Raw genomic sequence first — 24,421 nt, forward strand, 5'->3', positions numbered from 1 at the left:
AAAAGGAATCTGACAGGGCAAAATTAATACCAGGCTTTATTGGAGCTTTTCAAACCATACCAGAAAATTCTCAACACCTAGCAGCCCTCTACTTCTCTAGAAAGGGGAGCCTAAGACTGACCCTCCAGCATTCTTGAGTCACAGCCCTCCTTCTTGCTGGGGACACAGGTGGCACTGATTCTGCCAGACATTTCCAATGGGATCTAAGATTTGCTAAGCAATTGTGGAAATTGCCAAATTTACACCCTACAGGATTTCCGGTCGTTGGTCCTACAGGAGCGATGTCCCATTGACAAAATAAGAGGTCAAATACATTTAGGAAGCTCCAGGTTAAACAGAGTTAAATAAGGGTCTGTATTACCATGCTCTCAGAGCTTTCAAATATGCTGCTGTGCTTTCTGCTTCTCCAGGAGATACAGGTGTGGGGTGGATGAGTGGGGTAGATAGACTTTCCTAAACATATCTGGCCACAGTGAAGTCTTCTCTCAAAGTGCGTCTCCAAGGCCTAGACCAGGAAATGGCAAACTGTAGCCTACAGGACAGTTTCCTGGTTTTGAAAATAAAGTTTTATGGGAACGCGGCCACACTCGTTCATTTGCCTTTTTGTCTGGTTTTGGTTTTTCACTACAAGGGTAGAGCTGAGTAGTTGTGACAGAGATTATGCCCCCTTGGAAAGCCTAAATATTCACTACCTGGCCTTTAATAGAAAGAGTTTGCTTGGCTAGACCCCTATGGAACACACTGTGGGAAACGTTAATTCCTAGGGGTATCACCACTGGAGTCAGCTACACAGTACTAACATCACAGCCAGGTTTCTATCCCTTATTTCTTGTTTATCTTGTGCAATAAAACAAAGATTTCATTTCATAAAACATTTCTCAACCTCCTTCTCCCTCCCCCACTTATGGGTGAGCATCACAGTTAGAAACATGTACAGTGTTTGCTCTCTGTCCTTGCTAACGATAAAAACTGTGACACCGTTAATCCATTTCTGTATGACTGTCCAGCCATTTGCACCCAAACTCCGATGATATCAAAAGAGGCTTCCTTACTTGACTGGTTCCCATGACTCCCGCTCAAAGCCCCTGTGAATGGATTGTGCAATTGAGGACTCCATCAAATCCACATATCTAACCACAAGTGGGGCAAACAGGTCTTGCAGGTGTTTGTGAAATTTTCCATTGCACAAATTATCTAGAACAGATAAGCAAAAGCTTGGTAAGAACCCACAGTTGGTTTATCAGCATACAATGTACATACAGAAGGGATTGTCTTCTATATTAAATGTACCGTTTCTGGGGGAGGCGAAAAAGAAGCAGGGGGGAGGTAATAAAAGTATATGAATGGCACTGAAGCTCATGATTCAATCTGTGTGGGAGGAAAATGGAATTCAAAAACATTTTACCCATTTGTTTTGTTCTTCTAAAAAGGGAAAGCAATCACGCTCCTTTAAAAACACAGTGAGGGGCACCTGGGTGGCTCAGTCGGTTGAGCGTCCGACTTCGGCTCAGGTCATGATCTCACAGTTCGTGGGTTCGAGCCCTGCGTCTGGCTCTGTGCTGACAGCTCAGAGCCAGGAGCCTGCTTCCGATTCTGTGTCTCCCTCTCTCTCTGCCCCTCCCCCACTCACACTCTGTTTCTCTCTCCTTCAAAAATAAATAAACATTAAAAAAAATTAAAAAAATTAACTCTAAAAATACAGTGAAAACAATAATCGACAACTGTTTTTCAGGTTTTCCTTGCACCCACTCCCCTCCCTCCCGCGACATGCCCAGAAAGAGCATTCTGTCCCCCTCCCCTCCTTCATCACTTCTTGGAAGGAAGGTTTATTTTATGGCTATGTGTTGCTGTAAGGTACTGAAACGCTTGGGGTGTTATTTAGCTGGAAATTGTTTTTCATCTAGAAAACATCTTGCAATAAAAATTTCAAAATGTGAAGAGGTTAAGTTAATTAGCTTGTTCAAAAGCAAATAAAACACACAGGCATGGGTCCCGCTTATCACACAGCTCTTGAGCTCTCCTGCCTAGGGAAGAGAGGGCTTTCCTGTAACAGGACATTTGTTGGAAGAACGAGAATGGCCATCAGCTGTAAGCTTGTGTTGTTTTTAAAGTCATAAGAAAACTACGAAGGGGGTTCACGAGCCTGTAGTCTGCCTGGGACAGAGGAGACATCTCATTGATCTGTTTATTTACCTATTATTGATCTATTTATCTGCACACTACTTAGGAAAGTCAACCAGTCGAAGACGATACGTACAATCAGTACGGAGAAAATCATTCAGCAGCTGAAACAGTGGAAAACTGTCCCATGTGTCTGGGGGCTGCACCTCTAACGCCGCATCCATATCCACTGCAAAGAGTGACAGGAACGTCTCCGCATGCTCCACCATCAAGTCTGACCACCACGCAAAGGCCTTTGAAATTTGGCAGAAAAACAACAGACAAAGAGGCGATGAGCTTTTCTCTCCCACTGAAGATGTGAAGTCAAGTCCTCACTGGTCAAGATTAACGGTGCATCAGCAGGGTTTGGTGACTTTATTGTAAAAAGAACAGCATTTTTCAGACAAGTGGGCTTTTACGTGTCCTGAGGCAATGCTTTTCATAATTCCAGGCCTGCCTTCAAATGTATTCTGATCTGCTGGTCAGAGGACGCAGCTGGAGGAATGGCAGACGTGGAACTTCTGTTCAATTTACAATAATCCAGTACGTTTTGAGTCATGCTCTTTGTCACTGCTGTTGGCTAGCTCTTGCTCTAGGGTATTCGAATTTGGGAGTTTCTTCACTGTGTTTATGGGTTTTCTGCTGGTCTAACTTGAAAATTTGCAATTATTATTCACTTACATCTATACATCTGGGCTTAAATGTCTACGGTCTCATACAAGCTCAGCAACTCATTATTTCTCTATGCATCGGTAATGTCACTCCTATTTCATACCAAGGCAAAGGAAACCATTGTTCCAATTGTCACCAAACTTTTGAGTCAAAATCTCTTTCAGCAGGGAGCCTCTGGTGTTGCATCCTGCCTGTAGGGAAGATCAGGCTTACGCTAGGAAGCACTCAGTAAGATCAGGACTTACTTTTCCGGGGGTCGGACACGTATGTACATTGAAAACCAAAAAATATCAGTGAAGTAACTCATTTTCATGCACGTGGGTCCTTGGAAATCATTGTGCAGGGTCTCAGGGACAACATTCGCATCGGACGAGGCCAGATGTGAATGCCATTCAAAGGCATGCATGCATGTTGACTAATCATTTCTGGCAGGGAGCATGCAGAATGAGTGGCGGTGTCAACAGCCCCCCCCCCCTTTTTTTTCCTGATTTCAAAGAGAGCAGAGAAACAAAAGCAAATTGGCTGCCCATCTTGTCCCCCAGCCCCCAACCCAATGCCGTAAAGTATTTACATTGGAAACACTTTCCGGAGCATTCACCAACAAAAAAGATGGGAAGGCGTTTGGAAACATGAAAGATGATTATGGAAATAATTCCATAAATGAAAAGAGTTTGTTCAATGGCCAAGCTCTTCTGTGATTCATTAGTTATTTGGGGATATTCTAACAGCCACTAGGAGGCAGAATAGGGGTCCACCTCTCTTCTTTCATGAGATTTCATTTTACTTACTTCTCCTTTATCAACATGTGGCTGGTTTGCAAATTAAATGGAAAAAATCAAGTCATGGACCATTCTGCAAGGTCAGCGTGGCTGGAAATTGACACCTGCTGTTTCCATTTTAACTTACAGTAAAACCTCACCGACTCAGAGTAAGGAGAGAAGAGAGATGCTTGCCTGTCAGCAAGAAAGCCTACATTATGGGGTTTTCTAAAAAGAGATATCATTTTACTGCTTTCAAATGCAGTCAGTACTTGGGCACGAAAGTCAAAGGCGTTCGCTGGTTGCCATATAAGTGTCTCATAAATGTAGAGGTTTTTTAAAACTTCTGATAACCATAGACCCCCTGATGCTTAAAGTGAAGTCAAAGAGATAGAAGCTTTAACTTCAGAGGTCCTGGGATAAAACTTGTGAGAAGAGCCGTTAGAATTTCCAGAGAAAGTTGAGATCATGTCAAACATTCCACTTCAGAAAAATGAAAAGAGCCACATCTGCAGTTGAATTGCCACAAGTATTTGTGTCTGAATCGATGAGGTTTTATTGTGGGTTTCCTGCCTGGGCACGAGGGCCCTGGGGTGTGGGGCTGGCTCCACACTGACTACCTGGCTAAATCCGGCAGAGGAAGAAATCCTCCGCCCACCCCCGGAGCTCTCCCAGCCACCTGTGTTTTGGGCAGAGACCTTGAAAATATTGGAACTTGCTGGAGTCCCACTCCCACCCCCACCCCTAGATGGCGGGATGACTCTCATTAATCCTGAGGCAGGAGATTTGCAAACTTCACAAAGACACGCCAAATGTTGGCTGGTACTTCCTCATTAGTTATTTTATGAACTTTATAGCTTCAGGGTGAGTCCAAGTAAACAGTTACTGGGAAGACTGAGTTGCCTACTCAGATATGATTTTGCTCTAGGATGACGGGGGCGGGGGGGGGGGGGGGGGTGGGGAGAAAAAGAAAGAGAGAGAGAAAAAAAAGAACAAAAAACCAATCCTAAATGTCTGAAATTCCAAATTTCTTAGCCCAACTTCACGCCTGGTTCTTACTAGGTTTATTGAAACGTTGCAAACCAGAGGCCCAAATAAGCACCCACTTCTATCTATAGAGAGCCTAGTCCCTCATTGGAATTTCATAAAATTGAGCAATTATCTATAGCTGTTGCATGAATAGGTATATGGATAGGTAACCCTACAAAGAACAATGACTATTACGATATGAATGATCACTATTGAAGTCTGGCAGAGAAACTTTGGATTCTAAAGTCAAGATCATTTAAATATAATAGCTGTAGGAGAAATGAAGACCAAATCTATTTCTGTCCACCCAAGGTAATTCTTCCAGAACCACATCAGGAGGTTCTGGAGAAAAGATTCTGGCAAGGGCAGTCACAACCAAAAAGCCATTATCATAATTTCAATCAAATGAACAGAATCCGTGTGACTGGGTTGGGCAAGGCAAGCTTGAAAATTTAAAAAAACCACCAAAACAAAACCTAACAACTATATTTATCTCACGCTTGTTCATACAGGTGAATGCTACTTTGGTACACGACTGAACTCAAAGTCTGTGGGCATCCGAAGCCTTTGCAGATCTTTTCCAAAGATAATAAGGAGCTGTGCTTTGGCTTCTAAATACTTACCCGCTCATTTCATTATTTAAAGGCAAGGATGTATGCTTTAGGAATACAGTCCACCACACTGAACACATTGTCTATTATGTACACAAACTACATGTATATATGTACCCCTTCGTGTACCACAATACATATATACATATACATACGTATACATAGAGAGAGATTGGAAAGGGAGAGCACTGATACGTGAAGGCATTATTCGTGTGTATGTGTGTGCGTGCATGTGGGAATAACTTCAGCTCTCAGAGCAGAATTAAGCTGAGATTAAGAAATAAATGTGACAACTACCACCGTATCGTGCATGCGTGTATGTGTGACATAGTTCCAGCTGATGAGAATGTTTTCTCTTGGGGTATTTAATTACTTTGTACTGGAATTAAAGATGATTCTAAGGATTGTTGGTTTTTTTTTTGGTGAGGGAGGCAAGTCTGCTTGTCACATTTGTTTGTGTAGAGCCACGAAACGCCATGGCTCCATGGCCGAGATCCATGCTTAGGGTTTAGTGATTTTCTTGAGTGTATCTGAGCGATCAGAGAAGATGCAAGGAGGACTGGTCAGTAGAAAAAAAAATCTTCATACTTCATTCTTTTTGGCAGCCAAACCTCGTCTTAAACATATCAGAGCAAATTCTACTTCGTTAGCTGTAGTCCAGGGGGCTCTCGACCCAGCTCTACTTTGAAATCAGCTGGGCAGTTTTACAAATTACTAATACTCAGCTCCTCCCCGTGAGATTCTGACTCCTCGAGCTGGGGTGACACCCTGGCATCAGTAAGTTTTAAGGGCTTTCCAGGTGATTGCAATCTGTAAGTGAACGCTCCGAACAAACGGTGCCTTTCTGGATGCTTCCACCTTGAAAAGAGCCCCTTCTTCTTTCCACATATTCTGTCTGTACCTTTCACTTGACACTTTCCACATAGTTTTGTCCCTTTTCATGATCACATACTCAATATATTTGGCTTCCTTAGCAATTCGTCCCCAAAAATGCAACAGCCAAGCTTTGCTGAGGACTTACTACATGCCAGGCATAACGCCAGACACTTTACTTCATGCGGACTTCCATCCCCCAACGACCATCTGAGGTAGATTCTATTATTCTCTCTCATTTACAGGATAAGAGAGGTTACGCAACCAGGTCGAGATCATAAAGCAAGGGGCAGGTAAAGCTGGAATTCGAACTCAAGCTTCTCTGACACAGAACCCGAGCTCCTGGCCACTATGCACTGTATTGTTTGAAGGTCAAGACTGCCTTATGTTTCCTTGTTCTCCCAAAAAGCACTGAGGTAGGTTGCCTCGGTGCTTAGCAGATAGGTAACTTTTGATCCATTCATGAAATTCTGTGATTGGGTGAAATTACTAATTCAGGAAATGATCCTGTACACGTCTCTAAAACTGAATCAAGTCTCCCAATTCCAAAGTGTGCTGAAGTTTTCAGTCTAACTTCTAATGGAAACAGAATTGGATTTATTCCTACCCTATTTACTTACCCCGAATGCCTTTTCAATGCATAAGATTAAAATATTTTTATGATGATGGTTATTAGGGCAGTTTAAGATGATGATTAGCGCTTACTGAGAAAAGTGCTTCTTTGGAAAAGTAAAACAAACAAAAACGTCTTCTTTGTAATATCAGCTTCCCTTTGGTACCTCTTTTGAGTAATTTAGGAAAATATCCATCCTTCCTTAGCCTGTAGCAGCCTGAGAGTATCACGTGATTACAAATGAAGCATGTCTGTCACTTTTGTTCTTCTTTTAGTTAAAAGCACAGCAGCACAGCTGTGACTGAGGAAAGCCATCCTCTTCGTATCCAGGTCTTTAGAAATGTGTAGATTCGGTTTGGCATCATGGGAAAAGCCTCAACATCCAAATCAGGGGAGGGCAGGCCAGAACCCCTGCGGAGCTCTGGAAATGATTCGGTGGACACCCAGAAAGAACGTACTTACCGTCACCAAAACCCCCAAGGCCCCCAATCTGAAAAGGATGTCCTCTAGGATGGAGTCGAAAAAAAAATTATCCTAGCTCAACTTAATTTTATATGTCTGGAGGTAGGTCCTAGTTTCCAGGTTTGCAGGGGGTTGATTTGGCCCCTCTTCTCATTCCTGGCTGTGCACCGCTTGGAGTTAGTTACACTCGCCTCAAAGGGTCTTCACCCCATTCTTAGGAGGGTTTTGGGGGGGATCATGATTCTTTGACACTCTCTCTATATATAAATACTGTATATATGATTCACATACAGACAGTTGTAGAGGAAGATTAGTATCACTCTGGCTAGCTACTGGTTACTACATTCGGTACTCAACTGCTGTGGTAAAGGTAAGTACAGACGGACGTAGGAAACTAAGACAGGCTAAGGACAGGATCCAGGCAGGTAGGAGGCGCGTGTCGGGATGTAACTGCACTTGTTGTTAAGTATATCACTCGCTTCATGCACGCACAAGAGAACCCCCACATTTACCCTGCCGTGGAGGGCCATTTCACAAGCAGTCCACTGGAAGTTGCCGTTACATTCCTCGGGTCAGTGTTAGAAAGCAGGAGCACCCAGGAAAAATCCCAGTAGAAGACATGATACTTGGAAGGGCATGCACAGACTATGACAGCAGGTGGCTGGCTCATTCGGCTTAGTCACATACCTCTTTTCCCTGCCACGATCAGCCGTGATTGAGTGGAACAGTAGAAAAACAGGGAGGAAATTTAAATATGCAATCAGGCATTAGTCGGGACGATTGGATTTATGGTGTATTATATATTATGTAACTATACTGTCAATTTTCCTGTATCATGGGAATGATCATTTTAAGTGCTTGAGAAATTGCTTTTATGGAGTGCTTTGGTTCCCCTCTTGCTGCAGAACTGAATGGAGAGGAAGAGCGAAAATTAGTGCAATTTTCAAAAAGGTTATTTTAAGAGCAATTTTAAATCTCGGTTTCTGAAACAGGAAGTGACAAAATAGTTTGACCATAATGGAATCCTGGGATCTTTTTTCTTTTGGAAGTGTTGGGTTGTTTAAGTCCTTGTAGTTTTGGGATTTAGTTAGCCTTGAAATCCCTTAGTTTACAGTTATTATCAAAACGATCGTTTTGACAGTGGTTCGTAAAAGAAAAAGAAAAAGTAGGCTGTATTTATTCAGATGTATGTTGGAGAATCGACAAGTTGAACAACACAGAATAATTTGCTTCCGTCACTGCATTTAGCAACCTAGGTCATCCGAGATTAACCAGTGAAGGCTCTCGTGCGAGCGGAGTAAGTTACAGAGATAAATTCAAAAACATGGCCTGCGATCCACACACCAAATAAAATAAATAAAAACAACAGTGGTGGTGACAACAACAACCACAAAAGACCAAAAAGTATCGTGTGTGTTCCCAATGATAACCTTGTGCTGCTGGAATACATGTTATCTTTAAAATACACTCACCTCTTTTGCTTGTTGTTAGAAACATCTGAAAACTTAAAGCTGAAATGTATAACATGTAGCCACCTTTTATTTGTTTTAAACGACCTTCCAAGGGCTTCTCCTTGCAAAACTTCCACTCGCCTTCTCTTTGCAAGGCCAGTTAAAAGAACATGTGTGTTAAGGCATCTCGTTGGTTTGAATTGCTGGGAGGATGGGGTCTGCACTTTCCCGCTAAGGGACACCCAGAGAAACAACTTCCCACCCGGCCCGCTCACCTCCGCGTGGTGCTCCTCATTCTGTTGGAGAACCTCAATGACTAGTTCAGCAAGACGGATTGTGTCTTCGAGCTTTTTGGCAGGAGTGATTAATCGGCCTACATTTTCTGTAGTACAAGAATTGGTGTTAAAATTCAGTGAGAGCTTCGGGCTAGTTTTGCGGCCATTAGAACTAGTGGATAAGACATTTCAAATCATCACCAATTTTTTTTTCTAAAGGTTCATGCAAATGTCCAGTGCCACGTAATTAGTAGTGAGCAGACCATAAAGCCATTTTGTTATTAACACCATCCTCATTATAATACATATTAAGAAAAAGCAGTGCTCCAGCTGCAAATTTTCATAGTAAGGCTATATTAAGTTTATGACAGCCCATTTCCAATTGAGTGACATTTTGTACACACGTTCTTTAAAGACAGCATAAATGCACTATCTTATATCACTCTCTAGACTGTGTTCGCACTACCTGAGGCAGGACTCTGACCCCTGACTGCTGTGACATTTGTTTCCTGGATTTGTCCCTGAACGTTTGGTACTTCCGCTTTGTTTTTCATTACAGGTCTGCATGTTTAACAGGTATTGGAATGTTCATTTGGAACAAACAGAATCAAACGTCTGGCTGTTTGAAGTTGTCCAGGGAGGAAACTGAAAGCTAACGGACATTCCTGAGCTATTAGGTAGAAGACAGGATAGAATCATTAAAAGGGCGTTGGGGGTAGAGGACTGGAGGAGGGGATGGTAGTCTGTGCCACCGGTTGGTAGGATTGAAATTTTATTTGGGGGGTGGGGGGGGTGGTGGCAATAATGTACTCAAAACTGGTTCTTTGTTGTTAGTTTTTATTATGTTGAAAGCATTGTATTTTGATCTGACCCAAGACCAAACGGAACCCTGGTTCAGGGTGAGTCTTTCCAAGAGCGGATTCAGGAATGTTTGGTGATGTCATTATGTTACCAAAAATGAGAAACTTTTTTTTCCTGGGGGAAATCTTTTTATTTAAAATGTAATGATATTCCTAGCCAATGAAATTGCTTGAATTCAACCAGTCTGAACCCACAGGGGATCCTCTATTTCATGTTTAAACCTTCGAACTCTGAAGCCTCGGAGACGTTGGGAGCACACAGGGTAAAATGGCAGTAGGATCCGTTAGTGTGATTCCACAGCCAGGTTATATATGTGCACAAAAAGACTGCCAGAACTTGTTTTTATCCCCTCCTCTGAAGCGGATATATTTTGGTGTCAGGATTTTTCTAACTAGAGAAAATTACTTAAAACTTCACAGGAAGGTTTTCTTGTTGTTTATGCTGTTGTTTGGCCGGGGCCGGGGAGGGGGGGGGCGGGGGGCGCGGAGATGAGGTTTAAACAAATAGGTGACTGCGAATTTACAAAAGAAATTTAAAAGGGCCATCTCATTTTCCATTGTACGTTTGTCAGACAGGCAATGAACATCAGACGAGTAGTAATGTGGGATTTAATAATGAAAAACAAATTCAGTGAACCACTGTATAAAGAGTATTTCAGCCAATGGGAATGAAGAATCGTAGATGGGGTTGGGGAAGACTGTCGAGGTCCTGGGAGTTTTAGTCCAACAAAGTCCCACGACTGGAGCGAAAGCGGGCTTTCTGGATTCAGGCCAATGGGACACTCCACGGTTTGTACCGCACACAGGTGGAAATGGCTGGGTAGGGTTAGGGCATGAGGAGGTACCAGGGAACATAAGTGTGCAGATCAGGCAGGGAATATCTGACACTCAGGGTGAGGACATGTGAAGAGTTTAGGGTTGATAGCTCATCGCCTGGTCCAGAGCAATGACTGTATGGAGAGAGAAAGAGTGACAAGGTTGATTTCTGTGCTTTGGGGGCACCAGGCCCGTTTATAATTTCATAAATGGGCTATCATAATTTCATCAGGAGACTTTCAGGCATTTCTACAAACATACTGTGTATATATGTTTGAGTAATATGTGTAGAATGAGGTATTTGCATTTTGATAGTAAATATGCATAAGCTACTCTTTTTTATTAGTTGATATTCACATTTACACATCAATTTGCAAATTCCTCATCCTATGCTTATTACCCATTCGACACATACACCCACATACACACATCACACACTTACAGACATTTTCTAGTAACCAGACAAGCCTGCACATTAATACAAATCTGCAGGAAATCCCACTTGGGGCACATCTTTGAAATCTCTAGCTTTAAGAATAAAGAACATTGTCCTTTTGGGTGGAATACTCACCAAATCTAGGGGGAATTCTAGCTGTACGTGACACATGATATAGACATGAAATAATTCCTACCAACATTTGTATGTACTTTTATTTAAAAAACTGTGAATGATTTTCATGTCTGGAGAAATCCAAGATGCTTAAGCTAGGACCACCTGAAGATTTGTTTTAATATGCGGTACTCTTAGATTGACTACAATATATATTGATAGATACACATAAAGTGTATATGTGCATGCAGCCATTCTATAAGTGTGTGCACATGTACACAGATATGTGTATGCCTGATGTATATATACAAACAGTATGTTTAATAAAACCTTTTGCAATTTTACTTTAACAGGCAACCATTAACATAAGCAGGTTAAGGATCCTTTAATGTAGGATGCTTGATCTTCCAATTAACCCATGGAGCAGATTTTCATTTACTATTAATTAGCTGCAATTCCATTATCTGTAGATCAAGCCACTTTGCTGAGACAAGATACTATTTTCCTCTTCATTTGCGTAGCTAACTGACTAGCTAAATGGCAAAAATTGTACTGGAAACATCTTGTCTACGATGTTGTCTTTAAAGAAAATATTGTGCAAAATCCTGTAGCACGTCCTCCCTCCCCCCGCCCCCAGCAGAGGTCAAGGAGAAATTTGTGCTTAAACATGACTTTTTTTTTTTTTGTCACTTCCGCTGTCTTGAAATGTATTGCAACATTCCTATCTCCCAATCGTGTACCCGCTGGAGCACTGAGGAAAGGGAACTAGAACTACAATATACTTAGTAAACATTTCATACAACAGAATTGAAGCTTAGAACATATAAAAAAAAATCGTCATGCAAAATGTTATGCAACAATGTTATTTTGTGCTGACATTGAGGTTTGAAAATGTTGCATATGTCAGACATAGCTAGAGACAAAAAAAAAATGTGGACATTTGGAAATAAATGCTCTCTTTCGACTGTCTCAAAACCTACAGTGTCACACTCGAGAGCCGGAGCCGCACGCAGCTCAGTGTTCCAAACCGAAACAAAATTTCCAGAAGGAAAATGAACGGAAAAGCAAACTAAGCTAGAAAGCTGCTGAGTACAATAACGGTAGAAGTTTACAGTACTTGGTTTTGGCCTAGGCATGCCTTTGAGCCTCTGAGATAGCATGCTGGTCTGCGTTTGGGAGGGTGGAGGAGGCCCAGGAGGCGCTGGGGGGGCTGCTCAGGTAGGTGAGGAGAGACAGTAAAAAAAGTAAAGAGACAAAGTGACTTTTTACAAAGGTGACAAGTAAGATGACAAACTCTGAAAAGAACAACAAGCAAATGTGATAAAACACAAATGGAGAGCTGCTCCTTTCTAGGAGTCACTGCAACGTTACAGAGGCGTGACATTGTGCGACAAGGGACGGGACTCTTACCAGCGTCACCAGCACCACCCTACCGAGACACTCAGAGGCTGAATGCAAATACTGGATGCCCTTATCCAGACGGATACACATGAATGATGGTGGCAGCATCATTGGCAGAGAGAAGATACACTTTTGTTCAATGAAGAACGCCTCTGTGTTAACAGCTGCTTCCTTTTTCCAACGATCAGACTTATGGATTCACAGCTGGAAGATCTGGCTTCTCCCCTTCAACATGCTTCCTAAGCTTCTTAGGCAACCTTACACCTTCTACTTAAACCTCCCTGTGCTTCAGTTTCCTCAGCTGCAGACTGCGAATGTTAATATCTTTCTTATGTACCTCGCAGGGATGATGCTAAGAGCAAATGAAACAATGCTGGACAGATCTCTGTAAAGCCTAAGGTGCCTACAAATGTTTATTGTTATCTCCGACACTGTGAGGAGGCAGGAATGAATTGCTCTACAAAAGCAGATGAAGGGCCATTATTAGTTCCAGTGAGGTAGGGAATATTCTTGCTCCCTTTGTGGAATTTCAACATGTCAAAATCTGTCATTTTTTTTTTGGGGGGGGGGACGGAAATGTGTGGTATCTGATTGTTTCCAGCTCATTTAATTATTTTCAGTTTGGAATTCTCGTGGCTTTTATATTGTGGGTTGAATCATATATAAAAACTTGCCAGCTTATCAAATATGTTACTTGCTATTCCAAATGTTAGAATACTGTAATCAGCACTTGACCCATCTGTCATGTGGCTTACAATATCAGCACAGCAAGCATCCTATAACAATAGCCTCTCCTTCAATACAGGCACAGAGCACTGTCAGCTTTACAATTCTCTCCCTTTAATGAGTGTCTCATTAACCTTAGACCTGCTCCTTTTTAATAGTTCCTCATTTATAAAGCAATCTGCACGGTGAGGGGGCCATACTCCATTGCCAAGTGCGCTTCTGAGTTTGCTTAAATTTTCAACTGGGAAAATGAATTTTACTTCAGGCTTATAGGAAATGTAATGCTAGCAACATTAATAAAAAACATGAGAAATAAGGATAAATAAGAATATTCTGGTGAAACCATCTATTAAAAGCAGAAGTTGATGAGGTCTTTTGATCGTGGGACCACCTCAATGTTTTGAAGGCAGGACTAAAAAAAAAATTAGTTATCAGTCTCTCCTCTTATTTAAACCTTTTGTTTGGAAAAGATTGTGCGTAAACAGATTTGGAAAAAATCAGTTTTGAATTAAAGCTATTTAAAGGAAGGCCACTGTGGATCCTTGGCTTTAGGAAAAAGAAAAACCACTCTGTATTTTAAAGTTTTTTTTAAAATCTGGTCTTCTACCTCCAGCTGTGCTGAAAGTTAGGTACGTCACTGGTAACACACCCTCATGGCTCTTTCGACGAGTGTGTGTTACCTGAGTGTGTAACTTCTTACTCTTTTCCCCCAGGTAGCTGAACCTATGTAGAGAAATACCTGACCTGGTGGTTTGTAAAACAATGAAATGTCCCTGGGCTGATCCATAACCCCCGAGGGAGCAGAGACACATTTCAGCTCAGTGGGTCTTGATGAGAATTCGTAAAGGGATTCCCTCTTGCCAAGTGCCTGTCCAGAATTCTGACAGTGAGGTTTGCCACCAGAGAAAAACAAGCTCCCTATTTTTTTTTTCCTCCCAGAGCAAAACAAAAACATCATACCTTGGTTTCCAACTTCATTTACCCAATTACCATTGCTCATGTTTACACAATTAAATCTGCTTGGCTTCCAGAGAGAGAGTTAAATGTGACTGCAGAAAAACAAAAAGACAATTCCTCCACATGCTCAGCTAAGCCAAGGAAGAGAAGCATCCAGGAGAGAGAGACGCTCCAATTAGCCCTTAAATAACCTGACCATTTCTGCTTCCAGTGAGCGCATTGCCAGTCCCTGAAATATCAAATGAGAGATGGAGATGGTTGATGGAAAACCCACTTACTACCAAGTTCCAGCCTATTGATGTGTTGGTGCAGGTGCCAGTGGTAGGATTATCCTATCACTGGAAATAACTTGCGGGTAGCAATTTGCTATGACTTGGGAACTGGGGAGACCAGAGCTAGCGTAGGAACAGAATAAGCAGATAGACGTGTCCTGCTTTCCAGAGGACCCTGCCTCTCTAAAATGATCGCTCCGTGGACCATACATTGAACGCATGTTCACAAGTCCACATGATTGCTTCAGTGATGCTATCCATTGAATACGTTTCATGTCTTACATCTTCATCACTCCCTTTCAGAAGATTTTGCCGCTAGCACAGCTTGAAGTACATGGTGGTAAAGAGGTGGGTGAATCATGCATCATTTCCTCTACTCTTTTCATTGTAGCCATTTTGCCTCTCCCCTGTAAGGACAGGATGGCGTGGCCAGTCCATTCTACCTCCAAAGTGTCTCCTGATTTTATCTCCCACTGTATAACGTCATGTGCCCACACTCTTGCCAAGGTGATCGACATGCAATTCACCTCATCATCTCTACCTCAACTGTCGCCAAAGACTGCCAGCCTGCCTTCAGTACCTCTCCTCCTCTGAAGTTCATTGTCCATGCGGCAGCCAGAGTGACCTCATAAAGCACGTATCTGAGCCTGTCCTACTCCTGCTCAGAAGCCTTTATGAGATTCCTTCATAACAAGAGTTATACTTTCATGTGTCATAACAAAGAGAGTGCCTGCCTTCATAACAAAGGTCCACCTCCTTTATTGGTACCTCTACTGAGCACATACGGCCCTTAAAAATAGCAAATTATATTCAACATCAGTCTCTCCCTATCCCATTGAATTCTGTATTTCTAGGGGCTAAAGCAGTGCCTAACCCAGGGCAGGTCCTCAAATATTGCTGGAAGGAAATCTACAGTGGATTCTGCCCAATGCAGTGCTTTCATGGAAGAACAAATATTCTGTAGTTGCAAATGCATATAAACTATACAGTAACTCTATCTCTTACCAAAAGCCTCTGGTTACTTAACAAATATACTAAGCTGAATTGCTGAATAGTAAGCATCATAACTGAAACTTCCAAACCAGAGAACAACTTCAGATGTCTTGATGCAATTAAAAATGATGTAAGATAATTTAACGTAATTTTTACCTAAATTACGTTGTATTAATAAAGAAGAAATAATGCTATTATAATATGTTTCTTCTCCAACTTGGTATCTTTGTACCCCAAATCATCCTTTGTCCTTAAGACTGGACAGTTGCACCTGAGGAAAATGAACTGAATTCTGGATAGACACAGTAGTAGACATCTGTGACTCTGTTATGTACAGTAAACTTCCTCAGGAGAACTGCCTCTTTACTCCACATGGTTCTGGCGGGAATGTCCAGGAATGTCCTACAAAGGAAGTCATGTGACCCAAGCCAGGCCAACCACAGCACCCCACACCATCCTGGGCAATAGGATTGGCTGAGAGATGAACATGTCACTCAAGCTGGGCCAATGAGGCCCTTCTCTGGAATGTCAGACAATTGTCTGGAAAGGCAAATTCTTTTTCCTCTAGGGTCATTCACTAGGATAAAAAAACTGGTGCTATCTATAACCACGCTGGTCTCAACCCCTTCTATTGTGACTCCCACTCACATTGAAGAAGTCTGTCAGCAGTCGGAGAGATCAAAACGCACTAAAATTTTTTATTCCTGAGTCCAGGCATTTCTTAGCTATGTGGGGCAAGAATTCCCTTTTCTGACTCAAGCTTTTTGAGTTTTTTACTTTTGTTTTGTGTGTGTGTGCATGTGTGTGTGTGTGTGTGTGTGTGTGTGTGTGTGTCACTTACTATAGCAAGAACCCTGATTCAATAGTACTATTAAATATTCATGCAGTCCCCAAATAAGCCTTTATGTACATGATCACGAGCTCACTGGGGCAGGATGTTGGGCATCTGAAAAGATGATCAACAGAAGTAAACACTTCAACAAAGACAGGGAATACTCCAGACAGTTCTTTCTGGGGAACCAGCCCTTGACTTCCTGGACATCTCTTCCTGGGAATGCATCAAAGACCCTGGCTTAGGTCAAATCTCCGTGTGCTGCATTCCTGCAACAGTGCCTTACATTTGCCTTTACCATAGTCAGCAGAATGGAATTACTTGTTATATGCCTGTGTTCTCTACCTTATCATAGGCTTCCAGCTAGGGACCATGACTGCTTTTGCTCATTGCTCGGGTGCCTGGCAGAGCTCCTGGAACTTAGTGAGTAGTTAACAAATATATGTAGAGCTATACGGCAATGTTTTATTTTGACATTTATGATAAAAGGATATTGTGACACTTATGATAAATCAGCTGCCCCCTAGATTCCATTGACATCCCAATCACAATCCCCTGACCAGCAGCTTCAGCATCAAGTAGGAGCTTGTTCAAAATGCAGATTTCCAGGTCCCACCAGAGACCTACCAAGTCGGAATCTACGTTTCAACAAGATCTTCAGGGAATACTGAAGTTTGAGAAGCACTGTTTTATATCCCATTTCTGAAATCAAATAATGTGTCTACACTACACATTTGGATTTAGAAGTTTCCTTTTAAATAAAATATACAAAGAATGACAGCTAATATATATAATGAATATTTACTATGTGCCAGGAAGTGTGCTAAATACTTTATTTAGGATATGTGTTTTGATCTTTCCAACAGCCCTCTGGGGGGAGGAACCATCATCAGCCTCTTTTGTAGAAAATAAAAATGAGGGGCGCCTGGGTGGTTCAGTCGGTTGAGCCTCTGACTTCCGCTCAGATCATGATCTCTCGGCTTGTGAGTTCGAGCTCCACGTCAGGCTCTGTGCTGACAGCTCAGAGCCTGGAGCCTGCTTCTGATTCTGTCTCCCTCTCTCTCTGCTCCTCCCCTCTTCACTCTCTCTCTCTCTCAAAAATGAATAAACATTAAAAAAAAATTTTTAAAGAAAATAAAAATGAAGCCTAAAGAGATTAAAAAACCCATAGGAACCAAAATTGTGATTTAACTTTTTGGTGTAACAAATCCTGAGTGCTCAGGCTGGTTCTGAAGTAGTGTTTTTTTTGGAGCTGTACATAAAAGATGTACATAAAAGAATGCTGGACAGCATCAGCTGTCATGTTGAAAACTTGGGCCACTAGGGGCACCTCAAGTGGCTCAGCCCGTTAAGCAATCAACTCTTGCTTTTAGCTCAGGTCATGACTCACCATTTGTGAGTTTGAGCCCCACATCAGGGTCTGTGCTGGCGGCGTGGGGCCTGCTTGGGATTTTCTCTCTCCCTCTCTCTCTGCCCCTCCCCTGCTGTCTCTGTCTCTGTCTCTCTCTCAAAATAAATAAATAAACTTAAAAAAAACCTCAGGCCACTTAATGGATTGTGGGTGGGGCCATTATCTCTTGGCTGACAGATAAAACAGCCCAGGGGTGGGGTGGGGGCTCCTGGATGTGTGCAGGACCTTGGACCTATAGGAAGTTTGACTGGAGATAGGAAAAGATACAGAATCTCAACCCTACAGAATCTGCTTGGCAATCCTTTGGATGCATTTGGCCTGCTCTAGCAGGTTTCTGTCAGTTGCAGACAAAAACAAGTCCTCATTTCTTTGGCAATCTTAGGGCATCTCAACTGCCCTCAGGAAGACTTCCCAATGAAAGGTGGGCAATGATCTAATCCCAGAAAGGGGTCCTCTTGTTTTTTGTTTGTTTGTGTGTGTTTTGTGGTCTTCCTGGATCAAAAGTTGTAGATACTTTTGAACTTGGCCACTGAATGAATGGAGATTGTCCCAGTTGAAAGGGCTGCATGGTAGAAAAAACAAAAAGGGATGGTGTTTGAATTTACAAAGATCTGAGTTCAATTCCTGCTTGAGAACGTCACTTATCCTCTCTGAATCCACAAAAGGGGTAATAATAAAGCCTTATTTATAGGACTGAGGGACAGACTGAATTATCTATCTATCATCTATCTATCTAATTTTATAAACCCTTGGCATATTTGCAGGAAAAATTGTTTTATTTCGAGTTCCAGTAGAATCCTTATGATGCTCAGAAAATTATGCAAGTATTTAGCCAAGAACTGAGGCAAAACACCAATAGTAGTGTAGACTTTCTCAGAGCTTGCTAGGTTCAGAATGTGTGACGGTTTAAATGAAATGTATTTAAAATGATAGAATTCATTTGCAGGAGTCACAGCTTTTCTTTTATAGAGTAGCAGCCTTTTACATGTTTTTTTTTTAATACTGTAATTAAATAGCACATTTAATTTCTAATAATGCCACCAGACAGAAAGCATAAGCCCCCCGAAATGCCATGTGCAGAGTCCTGTAGCCTACTGAGGCACAGCCTGACTGAAGGACTCTGTAGCTGTCCACCCCAGTTTACATAGGTGATGCCAGCTGTGCCCAGCCACCTCTGTTGGTTGGCTTTGCATACCCATCTGCGTGTTTGTGCTTTGTTCCCTCTCGGGAGCCTGAAGAGGGAGGGGAAGGATGAGAAAAAAGATTTAAAGATCAGGAAGGAAACAATTACAGCGATGATTGTGATTTAGGTCTGTTTTGCCTAGAAGAGGCCTTGGACATACCAAGCTTCAAACCCATCTCTGCTTTGACCTTAACTCTTCTTATTTTTATTTTTATTTTTTTAACGTTTATTTATTTTTGAGACAGAGAGAGACAGAGCATGAACGAGGGAGGGTCAGAGAGAGAGGGAGACACAGAATCTGAAACAGGCTCCAGGCTCTGAGCTGTCAGCACAGAGCCCGACGCGGGGCTCAAACTCACGGACTGCGAGATCATGACCTGAGCCGAAGTCGGCCGCTTAACCGACTGAGCCACCCAGGCGCCCCAAGACCTTAACTCTTTTTAGGTCTCATTTTATTCTCTTGCTGCTACCCAGTCCTTTCCGCCCATCACTGTATGGGCAGGATGATTTCTACGGAGTTCAAATTGCCAAGCTGCCCCCCTTGCTTAAAAAGCTTTCACGTTTGGAAGTGAGAGCTGTGGATCTTGTCCCTTGAAAAACCCATATGCATATAAACGTGGGCATAGATTCTAGGTTAGAAACCTCTGGACCATGAGATACAGTCTGAACTCTATTACTAAGATGGTGCCTCCTGCCTACATTGCAATTTTCACCCATTACTGCTATGATTTCACCTTGCTTAGCAATCACACTGAATTACACAACATTTAAGAGTGTGACGTCTGGCCTCGGATTCTGGCTCTGTCACTGACAGGTGACAACAGGTGTGTTATCTAACCTGTGTTTCAGATTGCTCATCTCCAAAATGGGAATGATAGTAGGATCTCCTTCATAAGGGGGTTTTGAAGATTAAATGAATGAATACATAAAAAAGCACTTATGGTCATACCTGGCACATAATACACATGGAATAAGGATTAGCTACTTTTTTAAGGATTAGCTATTTTTATTAGCTGTACGGTTTCACGCATTTGCACATATTATTCCCTCTATCTAGGATGCCGGTCCACTTGCCAATGTCAGCTTCCTTTCACCGATTCTACTTTAGTTTTCAGGATGTATTCAAGCTCACCACCCTCGTGAGAACTTCCATGGTTTTCTGATAATGTGCTCTTGCACGTCACTCTGTTACTCGGTGTTGCTGTGTACTGAGTTTGTAATTTCCACTTATACGCCCATTTGCACATATGCTCCGTAAGGTTAGCAGCTACGTCCCTCTTGTTTACTAGGCCCTGGCTTTCACAACTGTACCTGGCATATGGTAGGCTCCCACTAAGCACTTGTGGAATGAATGGATGAATGAATGAATGAATGGATGAATACTTTCTCTTTCAGGGAGAGAAAGGCTCATGTGTCTTGAACACAGGTTTGTGAGTCTTCAAAGACCTATTGCCAGCACGGGGCTTGGCACGTGCACAAAACCGCTTTCTGAGTTGATCTGAGATCCAATCAACTTAGATTCAATGAAATATGTTTAGCGTTGATTGCATGATCATTACCTTTTGAGGATTTTTTTTACTTAAGAACAATGATCAAATATAAAATAAATAAATATAAAAAAAGAGATGAGCTTTATTTATTAAAAAGTCTTAAGTTAAAGCTTTCTTCAAAATACGCTCAAATATTTGGGGACCAAACAAGACGAAAATCTCCAAAGCCAGAGAACTTCCTAAGACCTGTCCTCCCACGACCCTTCCAGCAACAACCCCCGCTCAGCCACCCTCTGCACGCATCCTGTCTCACCACACAATACATACAAGAACAACACGGACACAACTCCTCTCCATCTTGGCTGATAAACATTCATCAAAGAACACAAAGTTCTCAATAGGGAAGGGAACAGAAAAAAGAAATGAAAAACAAAGAGGAAGAGTAGTTTGGTTCAGTAACGTATTTTTTTAAGCACGTGAGGCCAAATCACTGAAATCCTGAAACCGAAGATGAAATGGAGTTCCGCAGCTAACCAGAGTTCTGTTCCTTCAAAGCTTATGCCTTTACGGAAACTCTGCTCTATAGAGGTCAACATCTAATGTGCAAGAGATATAGTTAGACAGCACAAATTAACTCCTTAAGTATCATCGCAACTCCACATCGGTCTTTGGGAGTTCATACGTTAAGGAGCTCTTAAAAAACAAAAACAAAAACAGAAACTCAATAATAACTCCACAGTCCTGACAGTTTATAATGCATATACAGTTGGTTCACCTGCATCCTTTTGATTCTCTATTTGAAAGAGAGAGCACAACAAGGAGAGAAGAGAGAGAGAAACAAGAACACATATGCAGGATTAATGAGCAAATGGACCAAAATGCCCCCCACTTGTGTGTGATACATGATATTGGAAGGAAAAGGTTGCCCTTGGGTTCCCACCGCCCCGAAGTGTGGGGGCCAGCAAAAAAAGGCTCCTTCACAGAGGTGGAAAATGCTGCACAAATAGAAAATTAGTAAAATTAAGTTTAATGTGAAATCAAGCTATGAAACATACACGAACTCTCCAAGTGACAATTAAGTCAAATGTTCTAGCCAGAGCTTAGAGGACAGGGACAAGTCAAAATCTCCCGAGAGAATAAGGAAAAGCTTCTCAGCTTGAGAGAGAACAGACAGGAGGCATACAAGATCTAATTTTTACACAGGATGGACCACCTTGTGTGATCTTATACCCATAATAGTTTCACATCTTCAACATGGAAAGGAAGGCATGATTTTGCCTCAGCTATCCCTTTTCTGACACCTAACGCATTGTTCCCGGCCTAGTGGCTACCTTTTGATTGTGTACCAGTGACAAGCACTTTACAAATTGGGGTTACACACAAGCAAAGTAAAAATGCATTCAGGTCACAGACAGAGAATAACTGAAAAACTTACGGACAAATCTGAGTTTATCACAAACAAATGGCTTAATTGTCTAACCTGTTTGAGGCTGATAAAAAGTGACTGAACTTCTCACACTGGGTTTCACAGACAGAATCAACAGACAAGCCAATGCTAAAAAACTTGAAGCAAGGAGAGTGAGTTGGTTTGGATCTGGATTTTCTTGAAATAATGAAAACGGAAAGAGTGAAGACAGCATGGCGAGGAGGCGGTAGGTACTCACGAATGGTTAAATCCATCACTTGGGAGGCCAAGCAGAAGACAGGATGCTCATACATTTCTCTCTTTTTCCCTATAAAAGAGGATTTGGGCATGCAAGAGGCTTAGGTCAGAGGTAAAGAGGTTAAAGGTCATAGGTTAGAGGAATACGTTACATTAGCTCAAAGGAAAATAGCCACAGAGTATTTTGGGATAAACACGGGATAAAAGAAAAAAGGAGTTTCAAAATTGGAGATCTACTGGATTAACCATTCAGCATGCCGTGAGTCACGAGAGAGATTGTGACCATGATTTTACACGTCTCTTTAGAATTGTTGGCAAGAGTACAATGACCAAAAACATCATGAGTAAAGGGAAACAGAATTTCATTGATTTAAGGCTCCAAGATACTAAGGATTTCAGACTTTAGTATCTAAGGCTCTTGAGGTATTTCTTCATAAACATAGTCTCCAGCGATATCACTATAACTTCATTCCCAAATTCTCAGGGGACTAAGCTGTGGCTCAAATGTAAAAACGTAAGATTTCTTTTCTGAGCACAGGATCAGAACCTCGTAAAAGAAAGTTGTTTGGTAGTAGCATCTCCAAAGCTGCAATGTCTCAACCTACGGTGGACTATGTTCATGAAAGAAAACCTGATACATGCAGCCAGAGGATGTTGGGTTGTCTGAATTAACAATCCCAGCATGCTTTGAAATTGGTGTCACAGCCACTTTTGCAGAGGTAATGTCAAAAAGTGGCTGAGCCAATCACGGACAAGGAAGGAGAGAAGCGGAAGAGAGCAGGTAGTGTGGAATGAGGTACTTCTCTGAAAAGAGAGTTGGAAAAAAAAGATTGGTTTCTTCAAAGAATCCCCAGACCTAAAAGTCACAGTGCAAAAGATAATTAACACAACCAAGAAGAATTGAGGCACAAAAGGAAATTACAGATCAGCTGATCTACTTTGGAAATGAATGCATTTTTACTTACAGATCTTAAAGTTTGTTTTTGGATATATTTATCTGAAAGAAGAGAGCAGATCTTACCGAAAGACTAGTAATAACTAGACCAAGGCCTACGAGGCAGCAGCCATGGCGACCGGACGTTTCTTGATCCCATCCCATCTCTGGCCTTGCCTAGAATTATTAGGTACCTGGTTGACTTTACCAAATACAACCAATCATTATGTCCTGGGAAGGTAAATGCTAGAACAATTATTTGCTAATATAGCCCTTTAATGATCTTCTTGTTCCTCTATTTTTGTCACTCATTACCAAGTCAAGAGTTGATAAACATCCTTTTAGTGCCCAATTCTTAAGTGTTTCTCCCTGGGTGCATAGCAATGAATTCATTACCACTGGTACACAATTTGCATTGTCAGACAGACAAAATTGAGAGAGGGAGGACATGTAATGTACAGAACACTGCGATTTGACATGACCTTAACCTAATTCTCTAAGGAAACAAGGACTTCGGCAGGGTAAGTGATAGGGTTTTGGTGGTTGATTGGGTCTTTTTTTTTCCCCCCAGTCAAGTCCTGAAGGCAGACAATGGGCATTTGCTGGTTTTAGTCAGGTGTTTCACATGTGAGAGAACATCAGATTCCAGAATGCGGACACACTGAGTTTTGCACACAGAACTTCCACATTTATACACTTACACCACTGGTCAAGTTGGGTGTGGTTTTCAAATCACCCTATAGCAGCCAACAGGGTAACAATGAAAAGTGATTAATACCTTTGCAAATGAATAGGTCCCAAAGAACCATATCTTCTCAAGTAGAGTTTACTCAAAGTGCCTTTTGGGTGATTACTTGGTCATCAGTGCCTGCTTCCCTAAAACTTGAGAGGGCAGTGGTAACAACCATCCTAGGTCTGGAGCAACAAGAAGGAATGAGATCTAAAGCAAACCAGGAGCCATCAGAGACAGCTGAACACCAACCTGCCATCAGGTTTGAAAATGTTACCCAAAGACAAGATATTCTCAAGGGGCAAGAAAGAGTAAGCAGAAATCTTGATGTTGTTTTGTTCAATGCTCGTTTTACCTCCAAGGCTGTCAACAATGGACAACAAAGTGCTCTGTTTTCCTCTATTTAAAGAAGGCAGCAGTCCCACAGAACCTCTTCTTAGGAAAACATTACTCACAGAGCAAAGTTAATGCCGACACAGACTCTCAAAAGGACCTTCGTTATCTGATAACACCCTATATTCATATTCTTCCCCTCAAAAGACTGCTGCCTGAGCCCCTGTTCTTAATTCATTCATTTGGCTGCAGCCAAGGAAGCTTTCATATTTCAAGTGCTTTCAGGTTTCAATTTAACATATTCAGATGGACCACTGTTTTCTGGTGCCCATTAGAAAAGACAGACTCTTCCCCAGGGAGGCATAC

At 42.0% G+C, this 24,421-nt stretch overlaps 1 protein-coding gene across 13 annotated transcripts in view; it reads right to left on the minus strand.

Annotated features, from left to right (window-relative positions):
- Nucleotides 1–24,421, minus strand: part of CADPS (calcium dependent secretion activator) — a 477,475-nt gene that overhangs the window by 94,048 nt on the left and 359,006 nt on the right. For 4 of the 13 annotated variants that reach the window (XM_049642656.1, XM_049642658.1, XM_049642649.1 and 1 more), the window contains exons 18-22: nucleotides 20,177–20,197; nucleotides 8,905–9,011; nucleotides 7,866–7,874; nucleotides 2,258–2,414; nucleotides 1,053–1,194 (exon numbers count right to left, since the gene is read on the minus strand). In XM_049642656.1, the coding sequence (XP_049498613.1) occupies nucleotides 1,053–1,194; nucleotides 2,258–2,414; nucleotides 7,866–7,874; nucleotides 8,905–9,011; nucleotides 20,177–20,197 (436 nt within the window). Of the gene's footprint in view, nucleotides 1–1,052; nucleotides 1,195–2,257; nucleotides 2,415–3,620; nucleotides 3,642–7,865; nucleotides 7,875–8,904; nucleotides 9,012–20,176; nucleotides 20,198–21,170; nucleotides 21,189–22,059; nucleotides 22,129–24,421 lie in introns of all 13 variants that reach the window. The other 9 variants (XM_049642654.1, XM_049642655.1, XM_049642652.1 and 6 more) reach the window with 5 other exon arrangements.

Source organism: Panthera uncia, chromosome A2, assembly GCF_023721935.1.
Source record: "Panthera uncia isolate 11264 chromosome A2, Puncia_PCG_1.0, whole genome shotgun sequence".
In the NCBI taxonomy this organism is placed as follows: domain Eukaryota; kingdom Metazoa; phylum Chordata; class Mammalia; order Carnivora; family Felidae; genus Panthera; species Panthera uncia.